This window comes from Dendrobates tinctorius, unplaced genomic scaffold (genome assembly GCF_039654945.1).
Source record: "Dendrobates tinctorius isolate UK_male_01 unplaced genomic scaffold, ASM3965494v1 ptg000231l, whole genome shotgun sequence".
NCBI lineage: Eukaryota > Metazoa > Chordata > Amphibia > Anura > Dendrobatidae > Dendrobates > Dendrobates tinctorius.
In genome coordinates, this window is record NW_027361898.1 from 19,521,017 (window position 1) to 19,533,561 (window position 12,545).

Below are 12,545 nucleotides of genomic sequence, written 5' to 3' on the forward strand. Positions count from 1 at the left end.
GACAGGCACAACTACCAGGAATCTTGAGTAGTGGTCTACGATGGGAAGAGCATAGATGTAGCCTGACCGGCTGGGAACCAGTTTCACATGGTACAGGGCTACCAACTCATGTGGCTGTTTGGTGATGATTGGCTGTAGAGGAGCTCTCTGGCTGTTTCGATCCTTTCTGCGCAGGTTACATTGTCCACACTCCCGGCACCACCTCTCAATGGCTTTCCTCATACCAGCCCAGTAGAACCTCTCCCGGAGCAATGCTTCCAACTTCTTCCATCCGAAGTGTCCAGCTCCATTGTGGTATGCTTCCAGGACCATTGATGCCTCTCTCTTTGGGACTATCACCTGCCAAACCAGCTCATGAGTGCGGGCATTGATACTCCCCCGACACAGCTTTCCTTCATAAATTAACAGCTGACCTCTTTCCTTCCATAACTGCTGTGTTTCTTCAGGAGCATTAGACTCTGGACGTGAGTCAGCTTGTGACAGTAGCTCCTTCACCAGGTGGACTGCGGGGTCACTATCCTGAGTTTCTGCCCAGTCATGATGGGGCAATGGATTTAGGGTGACCTCTTTCAAGCCATACCGTCTGTTTCTCACTCAATGAGCACGCTGGGCCGCAAGTGGCCGGTGGAAGGGAGGTAACTCTATTTCTTCAAGAGCCTCAGGGTCTTCTCCTGCATCTGATAGATTAGGCATTCTGAACAGCTCATCAGCATTGGCATTCTTGTGCCCTGCCCGGTACATGATGGTAAACTCATAGTTAGACAGCCGAGCCATCCATCGCTGCTCCAGTGCACCCAGTTTTGCAGTGTCCAAGTGAGTCAACGGGTTGTTGTCTGTGAAGATGGTAAACTTGCCTGAAGCTAGGTAATGCTTGAATCTTTCAGTCACAGCCCAGACTATGGCGAGGAACTCCAGCTTGAAGGAACTGTAGTTGTCAGGGTTCCTTTCAGTGGGACGAAGCTTCCTGCTGGCGTAGGAGATCACTCTTTCTCTGCCATTCTGTACCTGTGACAGTACTGCTCCAAGTTCCACGTTGCTGGCATCAGTATACAACACAAAGGGTTTGTCATAATCTGGGTAGGCCAGAACTTCATCTCCTGTGAGAGCCATCTTCAGTCTGGTGAAGGACCTCTCCAACTCCTCAGTCCATTCAAATGTGGAATTCTTCTGTTTGGCTTTCTTGGACTGCCCCACCAGCAGATTTTGCATAGGAGTGGCTAGTTCAGCGAAGTCTTTGATGAACCTTCGGTAGTAGCCTACCAACCCGAGGAATTGGCGTACTTCATGGAGGTTGCTGGGCTTCGGCCAGTCCCGGATGACTGTGACTTTGTCAGGGTCTGGTGCCACACCTTCTGCACTCACTACATGATGAGGTACTGTACCTTGGGCTTCAGGAGGTGGCATTTGGAAGGCTTCGCCTTCAGGCCAAAATTGGACAAGGCTTCAAACACTTCAGCCAGGTGCTCCAGATGATCTTCATAAGTCTTGGAGAAAACAATGACGTCATCAAAGTACAACAGGACTGTCTCAAAGTTCATGTGTCCCAGGCAGCACTCCATCAGCCGTTGAAATGTTCCTGGGGCAGTGCAGAACACGAATCGCATATAGTTGAACTCACAGAGACCCATTGGAGTGGTAAATGCTGTTTTCTCCTTGTCTGCCAATACCCACTAGTGAGATCTAAGGTGGAAAAGTAGATAGCAGTTTTAAGTGCAGCTAATGACTCTTCAATTCTGGGTACTGGGTAGGCATCTTTATGTGTAATGCTGTTAATTTTCCTGTAATCAACACACATTCTCATGGTACCATCCTTTTTCATTACAAAAACTATTGGAGCTGCCCAGGGTCTACAACTGTCTCTGATGACCCCTGCTTCCTTCATCTCTCTCAACATACCTTTGGCACATTGGTACTGTGTTGGGGGTATAGGCCGGTACCTTTCTTTAATGGGTGGATGATCTCCAGTGGGGATATGATGTTGAACCCCTTTTGCCTGCCCAAAATCTAGTGGGTGTTTACTGAATACCCGCTCATATTCTTGTGTCACTCTGTAAACCCCATTTTTATGGTATGAAGGTGTAGAGTCAGTCCCCACCTGCAGTTGCTGGCACCACTCTTCCATCTGCTTCACAGAGCCATCGTCCTCCACCTGATCGGATGAGACCAAGGGCTCTGCTGCCTGCAAAGAGTTGTTATTAATAGTGAGCAGCTTAGCAACTGTGGCGTACCGAGGTGTTGTAGCCTCCTCCTCCCCACAATTCAAAAGGCGTACAGGTATTCTCCCTTTACGTACATCAACCACCCCTCTGGCTGTCAGGACAGTGGGCCTGCTATCAGAGTATACTGGCTCCACCAATGCCTGGTAATCTTTCCCTCTGAGGCCTATGGCTGCCCGACACCAAATCAAGATTTCACATCTGGGGGGTATTGCAATGGGGAAAGCATCACTCACTCTGACACTACCAATTTCTCCGCCAGAGAGTTCTACCTGTTGTCTTTGCATCAGGGCCTTGATCTCCTTCTGCAGGACTCATTGTTCACTGGAACCAGCAGTCTCAGCCACCTGTTGCAACAAGACAATAACCTCGGAAAGACAATTTTCAATTACATTTGTACCAAGAGTCATCATGGGATTACATTCACGTCGATCAAAATCCACAACTATCAGACCTTGAGATTTTAACTCCTCCCTCCCCACTTTAACAGTAATTTCTTTACATCCCACTTGTGGTAAAACTGACCATTACTGGCAACTACTGTTAGTTCATCAGTTGGGCCACGGGTGAGTTCAGAATCAGCCCAATACCACTTGTAAAGAATGTACGGCATAGTGGTCACCTGGGAGCCAGTGTCTAGCAAAGCGTTCATGGGGATGCCGTCAATCACCACAGGAAGGATCGGTCTCCCTCCAACATACTTGGCTCGCCAGTTCCTTGGGCCTTGTGATCCTACTCCTGGGGGTTGTCCCTCTGCCCCAGGGGTTGCTCGCTTAAAGGACAAAATCTTGCAAGATGACCGGCCTTGTAGCAGCGACGACAGATAGGACGTCCGTCCTGGTCATAGCGATCGTTGTTCCTCCCTCGGAGTGGCGGGGCTCTCCTCCTCCGGAGCCACGGGACATCCTCTGGACTAGAAGCAAGATGGATCTTTTCTTCGGAGGACACATGCAGGGACTGCACGGTTTTGGTAAGTGCAGCCATCCCTTTGGTCAACTCCTGGACCTGAAGACGCAGCTCTTCTGTGGGATCTTTATCCAGAGTCTGTGCATCAGCCTCCACGGGGATGGAAGGGAAAGATGTTGTTTCCTGGTGGTAGGTGAACGCTGGGCGCCTAGGGGGCGCTGGACAGCTGTCAGTTGATTCCTGCAGGACCCAAATAGCCATGTCCTTAAAATCAGCAAAGTCCAGATCAGGGTTTTGCAGGGTTATGATGTCACATTTTCCTTCTGGCCCAGACCGACAATGACAATTCTCCAGCCAGTACTCGGCTACAGAGAATACAAGAAAGACAAGTTTCACTTATCATATTCCAGCCCCATCACCATGTATCCCCAACCTGCCGCTCCTGCAGTATGTGTCCCTATTACTGCACCTGCTCTGTGGTTCTATGTGCCCTTTAAATTCTAAAGCAACCATCTAGAATATAGTGATGCCTGGTGCAAGTGCCCTATAAAACAGTGCCCACATTTTGCCCCCTAGAAAGTAATAATGCCCTGTGTGTGCCCCTTTGACAGTCACAGTTCCCTGAGTTCCCCTATAGCAATAAGTGCTCATTTTACATTTAATAATGTCCAGATTCCCCCCCTGTACAGCTCCCCTATACACAGTATGATGCTCTCTTATACACATTATAATGCCCCCCTCACTGTATATATACTGACCCCTTACTATCCCCCAAACTTTTTGATAGCTTCAACACTGTATGATGGGCCCCTTACTGTAATCTCCACGCTGTATGATGGTACCCTAGATAGCCTCAATATAGCATAATACACCAGATACAGTAGCCCCTAATGTAGTATAATGCACTCCCCATAGGCAGACTCTACAGTATAATGCAGCCCCCCATAGGCAGACTCTGTAGAATAATGCAGCCCCCCATAAGCAGACTGTAATGTAAGGCAGTACCCTCTCATAGGCAGACTGTAATATAAGGCAGCACCCCCCATAGGCAGGCTGTAATGTAAGACAGCACCCACCCCATAGGCAGACTGTAAGGTAAGGCAGAACTCCCCCATAAGCAGACTGTAAGGTAAGGCAGTACACCCCATAGGCAGACTGATAGGTAAGGCAGCACCCCCCCAAAGGCAGACTGATAGGTAAGGCAGCACCCCCCCATAGGCAGACTAATAGGTAAGTCAGCACCCCCCCAAAGGCAGACTGATAGGTAAGGCAGCACCCCCCCATAGGCAGACTAATAGGTAAGTCAGCACCCCCATAGACAGACTGATAGGTAAGGCAGCACCCCCCCATAGGCAGACTAATAGGTAAGTCAGCACCCCCCATAGACAGACTGATAAGTAAGGCAGCACCCCCCATAGGCAGACTAATAGGTAAGGCAGAAAACCCCTCCCTCCCCATAGGCAGACTGATACGTAAGTCAGCACCCCCCATAGACAGACTGATAGGTAAGGCAGCACCCCCCATAGGCAGACTGATAGGTCGCGTGTCTCAGGTCCTGCGCTCTGGCAGGTAAGCTCATCGCAGTGCTCCTCACACACTCTCTGTCCTTCTGTAACACGTGCACAAACTCCTGCTGTAAGTCTGCAGCAGGGTTCTTGATAGTTTTGCTTTACTTGCATCATTCTATATTGTGCTGTGTCTTTGTTACTATTGCAGGAAGTGCCCTGTTAGTTTGGTTACACTTGTTAAATACACTTATTTTCATCAACTTTGGTCTCAGTGTCATATTATCCCACGCAATAAGATTCCATAGTACCCATATAATTGTTACACTCATCTCTAATTGTAAACAGTTAAGCAAGCTGAATATAAAATATTTCTAAAAGGTCAAAAGTTAAAGATGACACATTTCCATTGTATTTTAGGCAACATAAATATATAGTCATTTGTTACATTTTAAAAATTACAAAAAGGAAAATGGGCAGACGCAACAGTTTAAGCACCCTTTGAGATGTGTACTCAGATAACTTTGACCAACATTTTGGACCTTAATTAGCCTGCTAAGTTTATGGCTTGTTCATTATCATCATTAGGAAAGGCCAGGTGATGCAAATTTCTCAGCTTTTTATAAGGCTCAGTGGTTAGCACTGCAACCTTTGAGCGCTGGGGTCCTGGGTTCAAATTCAATCAAGGACAACATCTGCAAGGAGTTTGTATGTTCTCCCCATGTTTGCGTGGGTTTCCTCCAGGTTCTCCCGTTTCCTCCCACATTCCAAAGACATACTGATAGGGAATTTAGATTGTGAGCCCCATCGGGGACAGCGATGAAAAGGTTTGCAAACTGTAAAGCATAGTAACATAGTAACATAGTTTTGAAGGCTGAAGGAAGACCTTATGTCCATCTAGTTCAGCCTATTTTTAGTGCAGCTGTTCTGCATTGTTGATCCTGGGGAAGGCAAAAAATCCACAGAGTAGAAGCCAATTTTCTCAATAGGGAAAAAAATTCCTTCCCCTAAGCTGGGTCAACCATCTACCTATAATATTCTGTTATTCGTAACCTTCTATACTGTTACTCACAAGAAAAGCATCCATTCCTTTCTTAAATTCATTCAGTGAGTTAGCCATCACCACTTCCTCAGGAAGAGAATTCCAGAGCCTCACTGCTCTTACCGTGAAGAACCCTCTTCTATGCTGGTGCAGAAATTGTCTTTCCTCCAAACAAAGAGAATGCCCCCTTGTTCTTGTCACAGTCCTTGATACAAACAGTTCATTGGATAGATCTCTGTATTGCCCTCTGATATACTTGTACATATATATTAGGTCTCCCCTAAGTCTTCTCTTTTCTAGAGTAAATAGACCTAATTTTGATAACCTTTCTGGGTATTGTAGTGAACCAACTTCATTTATCATTTTAGTAGCCCGCCTTTGAACCCTTTCAAGTTCATTAATGTCTTTCTTGAGCACCGGTGTCCAAAATTGCACACCATACTCCAAGTGTGGTCTGACGAGTGATTTGTACAGAGGGAGAATTATGTTTTCATCTCATGTCCCCAGACCTCTTCTAATGCATCCCATGACCCTATTTGTTTTGGTGGCAGCTGCCTGACACTGGGCACTCCAATTTAGCTTCTTATTGACTAAGATGCCTAAGTCTTTTTCCATGTCTGATTTCCCCAGCAGTTTCCCATTTAGTAAGTAATTATAGCATCTGTTTCTCCTTCCCGTGTGCATAACCTTACACTTATCTGTGTTAAACCTCATTTGCCATTTTTCAGCCCAATTCTCCAATTTACTCAAATCTGTCTGTAGTTGCAAACTGTCCTCCTTTGTGTTATCTACCTTACATAGTTTTGTATCATCTGCAAATACTGATATTTTACTGTGTAAGCCATCCACTAGATCATTAATAAATATATTAAATAGTAGGGGGCCCAATACAGAACCCTGTGGTACCCCACTAGTAACCCTGGTCCAATCTGAATAAGCACCATTAATAACCACCATTAATAACCACTCTTTGTTTTCTATCACTAAGCCAGCTACCTAAAGCGCTGCAGTATATGTTGGCGCTATATAAATAAAGATAATATTATTATAAAACCCAGTCTCCTCTAACCTTGAGCCAAAACACAGCAGCCATGGGTTCTTCTAAGCAGTTGCCTAGCACTCTGAAAATGAAAATTGTGGAGACCCACAAAGCAGTCAACGGCTATAAGAAGATAGATAGAGCTGCTTGTAGGTTTGCTAGATATGCAAATCAGAACCCCGTTTGACTGCAAAAGATCTTCAGAAAGATTTAGCAGAATCTGGAGTTGTGGTACATTGTTTTAATGTTCAGTAACACCTGTACATATTATGACCTTCATGGAAGTGTCATCAGAAGAAGACCTCTGCTGCATCCTCACCATAAAATTCAGAGTCAGAAGTATGCAGAAGAACATCTAAACAAGCCTTACGCATTTTGAAAACAAGTCCTGTGGGCCAATGAGGTTAAAATAGAACTATTTGGCCACAATGATCAAATGTATGTTTTGAGAAAAAAGGGCACAGAATTTTAGGAAAAGAATATCTTGCTAACCATTAAGCATGGGGGTGTATCAAGCATGCTTGGAGGTTGTGTTGCAGACAATGGCCCGGGGAACATTTCACGGTTAGAGGGAAGAATGGAGTCAGTGAAACTTCAACAAATTCTTGATGCCAACATAACACCATCTTTAAAAATCTGAAGTTGAAATCCAAAATAGACTACCTAAAAAGGCGCAAGATGAAGGTTTTACAATGGCCCTCACAGTCCCCTGATCTGAACATCATTGAAAATCTGTGGCTAGACCTCAAAAAGCAGTGCATGCAAGACGACCCAGGAATTTCACAAAACTGGAAGAATTTTCCAAGGAAGAATAAATGAAAATCCCTCAAACAAGAATTGAAAGACACTTGGCTGGCTACAAAAATCATTTACAAGCTGTGATACTTTCAAAAGGGGGTGTTACTAATTAGCAACCATGCAGGGTGCTCAAACTTTTGTATCTGCCCATTTTCCTTTTTGTAACTTTTAAAATATAAAAGATAAAAACAATATTTTATTTGCCTAAAATACAAAGGAAATGTGTCAGCTTTAACTTTAGGCCTTTTAGAGGTCATTTCATCTTCAACTTGCTTAACTGTTCACAATAACAGTAATTTTATAGTTAAAGTTTTACATGCCACTGTACTGTACATGGAATACAATTGTATATGGCATATATACTTTTGTGCTTCCTTGATGCTAACATTTCTTCACATTATTTCTTTTAGAGTATTCAAGATTCAGATATTAGAGATAACATGGGATCCACCTTGGAGCCTCAGTGTGTTCGTGTAATTGGGAAGTTTACAGAACAGAAGGAAACTGTGCAAAAATTACTCTGTCCACAACATACCATTCTTCCCAAGGTCAGACTGTCTAGGTATAAGTTCATACTTGTTTTGCCACAATTAATGTTACCAATGGGACTTTTGTTTTATGTTTACATAATGTTATAGTAGAAAAAAATTCCAAGTGCGGTGAAATTGCAAAAAAGTACAATTCCACAGTTGTTTTTTGTTTTGCTTTTTTACTTTGTTCACTAAATGCTAAAATTGACCTGCCATTATGATACTCCAGGTCATTACAAGTACATACAGTAGATACCAAACATGTCTAGGTTCTTTGAAAGTGATGGAAAAAAATTCCAAACTTTGTTAAAAAAATTGTGCGATTTTCCGGTGCCCGTAGTGGATCGCCCGACAGGGCAGTGGGGATACTAGGTACCGGGTTGGTTCTTAAAGGGGATGTGTCACCACAGCAGTGACCCGGTCTGTGACCCTGGGCGTCCAATAATAGGGGAATATTTACAAGGTATTATTATTATTATTTATTTATATAGCACCATTGATTCCATGGTGCTGTACATAAGAAGGGGTTAAATACAAATTACAGATATCACTTACAGTAAACAAACTTACAATGACAGACTGATACAGAGGGGAGAGGACCCTGCCCTTTTGGGCTTGCATGCTACAGGATGTGGGGAAGGAGACAGTAGGTTGGGGGGGTTGCAGCAGTTCCGGTGTTGGTTGAGGTGATATCTCCAATAGTGGTGAGGAGATAGTGGGGTCATTGCAGGCAGTAGGCTTTCCTGAAGAGGTGGGTTTTCAGGTTCCGTCTGAAGGATCCGAATGTGGTTGATAGTTGGACATGTTGGGGCAAAGAATTCCAGAGGATGGGTGCTATTCGCGAGAAGTCTTGGAGGCGGTTGGGTGAGGAGCAAATAAGTGTGGAGGAGAGAAGGAGGTCTTGGGAGGATCGGAGATTATGTGAGGGAAGGTATCGGGAGATTAGTTCAGAGACATATTGGGGAGACAGGTTATAGATGGCCTTGTAGGTCAGTATTAGTAATTTGAACAGGGATAAGAGTTTGTAATAAAGTGTTTGTAACTCCACCTGTGGTTTCTGGTCAGAGGTGACCAGCGCTGCACTGCACATCCTCTGGGACTAATGGTGATGAAGCAGAGTTGGTATAGCCCTCCACAGGCAGAGCTTTGTCCCAGGGCAGTTGTAATAGAAAAGATGTTGTGTTTGATGAGTGCAGATGTAGCAGAGTTGGATAGGTGACGCAGGAATAAGGACACAGCTGGGTGCAGTTCCAAAGGTTTACTCACAGTTCTGGTGCACACAGATGCCCACTTGGTGCTGCGTCCTCCAGGTGAGGGGCTCCCAGGTAGATCAGGCTACACCTTCCCAGAACTCCCTTCAGTATATGCCTTTTCTGGCCGTCTCACTGTGGTGGTTTCTACTCCTCTTTTTGCCCAACACCTCACAGTCAGTGTCCCAAGTCAGCAGTCGCGGACCCTGTCGAGCGACGTCCTCTCTGCCTCCCCTTGCTCCTATATGACTGCCTTTTCAGAGAAGATAACAGTGGCTTGTGGCTGAGGTACCTACAGGTGCCTCTGCCTCCAGCTTGCCAGCTGAGTCTGATGATTATTTCACTGGACTAGGGAGCCGGTACCCCACTATGACCTTATGCCTCTACCCAACGTTAGTCAGTATTGTCACTGCGCCATGCCTCTAGGATCCCTTCTTCTCTCCAGGAGCTTCCTTCTGTCTCTTTCCTTCAGTTTTTCCAGGGAGCTGCTTGTCAGCACGTCTGCTCCCTTTCACTTTCTCCTCATGTCTCTCCTCTGACTAAACTCTCTTCTCTCTCTTTCATCCTACTAACTCCACCCACCTCCCAATGCCCTTTACTACCCAGGCAGGGTTGAGATCCTCCTTCCGTAGGGTACATCCAGGGTGCCCTGCTGCTATAGGGTGTGTGTTGGGTGCAGGTGTTAGAGTCCTGTGAGGTGCTCCCTCCTTACCTGAGAGTGGTGTACCACACCTCTGGGTGAGGTGCAGTACCTCTGTGGCGACTGAACCCTCAGGGGCGCCATACGTACATAGCGTCTCCATTTTTCATGATCTCGGGTTGGGTGAAGGCTGATGTTTTTAATGATACCATTTTGGTGCAGATACAATCTTTTGATTGCTTGTAATTGCATTTTAATGTAATGTTGTGGCAACAAAAAAACGTAATTCTGGCATTTTGACTTCTTTTCTCACTACGCCGTTTAGCAATCAGGTTAATCCTTTTTTCATTGATAGATCGGGTGATTCTGAGCGTGACGATACCAAATATGTGTATGTTTGATTTTTTTTTATTGCTTTATTTTGAATGGGGCGAATGGAGGGTAATTTGAACTTTTATATTTTTTTATTTTTTATAAATAGACTAGAAGCTACCACAACTCGATCCACTCTGCTACATACAGGTGATTATCTCACCTCTCTTCCTCCTTGTTGTTCCCGCAGTGCTCTGAGTGCCCGCACATCTCCAGACATTGGGCACCAAATACTGGAATACTGACATCATTGCGACCCCCTGTCAGCGTCGGCGTCGGTGACGTCAGATGCTGAGATGGGGATGATGGGAGAGGGAGCTTAACGCTCCTTCTCTCATTAATGCGGTCAGCTGTATTGGCATCTAGCCGATACAGTTGACCCTGCGATGACGAGCGGGGGGCCCACTGCTGACACATGGTCCCCCAACACCTCCTCAGTGGCACCATAATGGCCAGGTGACAGAGCAGGGAGATTGATTCTGTCGCAGAGTGTAACTGTATCGGCGCGATGTGCTTGCCGATATAGTTACATAGCGTAGCTCCAGATGGACCCCCTACTCAATAGTGCCAACAATGGCTGGTGCGGTGCTAGTCCAAGAAGGTCCTGTAGGTAACGAGGATCTGTCTTCTGGCGGCAGCGGTCAGTCTCTGGTACCTTTCACTGAGCCCCCAGTCCATAAGTTGATGCGGCCGAGACAATTAAGGCCACAGCGCCGTCCGGGTCCAACGTAGACCGGCAAGTATAAACTGGCAAATTAGGACACAAGTGTCTGTCCCATACCCGGTCTCTCTTATCTGGCATGCGCGTGGTACTCACGGACACAGAATGTACGGCGCCTTGCTCTAGGGTGGTCACCGGGTACTCTGCACCTCTCTCACTTAAGTTCCCGATGTTGGCAGTGGAAGTCAACGGACGCTGGTCTGCACATTTACGGTGCTCGCGGGATGGAGCCCTCCTCTCTCTCTAGCTACTGCAGAACGCACAGCCCCTCTCAGCACAGCGGTACCTCTGCAGTCGGCGGGGCCGGTACTCAGGGGAACTGAGCGTGCCGCTCAACTGACTGCGCACTGCTGCGGGTTGGCACCAAACTCCCTGCTGCTGCGCGCGCTTTTCTTTTTATGTCACCCTGCCTACCCAGGTCATGAGGTTGGTCTGGCTTCTCATTTCTTTCCCCAAGCAACAGGGGATGCAGCCTCAACAGTTCCGGTGCGGGCAAGCAGGTACCCGCAGCCCAGTCTTCTCCCTTACACTGGCTCTGTGAGACAAGATGTAATGGACACTGTCTGTGGTAGTAGCATTATATAATAATAATAATTTTTATTTATATAGCGCCAACATATTCCGCAGCACTTTGCAATTAAGCGGGGACATGTACAGACAATAAATTCAATACAAGTTAAGACAATATAAACAGTGACATTAGGAATGAGGTCCCTGCTCGCAGGCTTAGGCCTCTTTCACACATCAGGTTTTCGCCGTCAGGCGCGATCCGGCGCTTTTGACAGAAACCGGATCCGGCGAAATGCAATGCCGGATCCGGTTTCCCCCCAATTGACTTGCATTTGCGCCGGATCGCGCCGGATGGCCATGCGTTTCATCCGGTTTTCGCCGGATCCGGCAATGTGTCGCGATCCGGCGTCTGGAAAAAACGGCTACTGTAACGTTTTTTGTCTCCGGCGAAAAAGCCGGACACGCCGGATCCGGCGCGTCCGGCTTTTTCACACAATGAAAGCCTATGAGCGCCGCAATGCGCCGGATCCGGTTTTTTGGTCTGAGCATGCTCAGTAGCTCTGCCCACAGGAGATATATAAAAGCAAGACAATGGGACCCTCAGCCACACCCAACATGCCACCCAAGCCAAGAACCAGGAGCAGGAGAAGGCAGCAGACATCTGCAGCAGCAGCAGACATCAGCACCACCACAAATGGAGCAGCAAATGGAACATGCTGAGGAGGGGAGTCCAGCAGCAGATGAGAGACGGTAATTATCAAATCCCCCATTCCTCCAAACTAGGGCCATGGAATATCAAGATATTCATTGGCCCTTTGTTTCTCTTTATTCAACAGCCGCCAAAGAGATGCATCAGCAGCAGCAGCAGCAGAAATGGCATCACTGGCAGCAGCAACAGCAGCAGCAATACCCACAGCCATGGAGTCTGGCCATCAACAGGACAGCACATCTTCTTCTGGGAGCCCTCCCTCGCATCGTCAGCGTTTGACGGTAAGTTTTTATTTCCAAAATCCATC

General features: G+C 46.5%; 1 protein-coding gene across 2 annotated transcripts in view; it reads left to right on the forward strand.

Annotated features, from left to right (window-relative positions):
• The window catches only part of DLG3 (discs large MAGUK scaffold protein 3), a 332,677-nt gene that overhangs the window by 21,472 nt on the left and 298,660 nt on the right, over window positions 1-12,545 (forward strand). For both annotated transcript variants that reach the window (XM_073556135.1, XM_073556134.1), the window contains exon 4: window positions 7,917-8,054. In XM_073556135.1, the coding sequence (XP_073412236.1) occupies window positions 7,917-8,054 (138 nt within the window). The remainder of the gene's footprint in view (window positions 1-7,916; window positions 8,055-12,545) is intronic.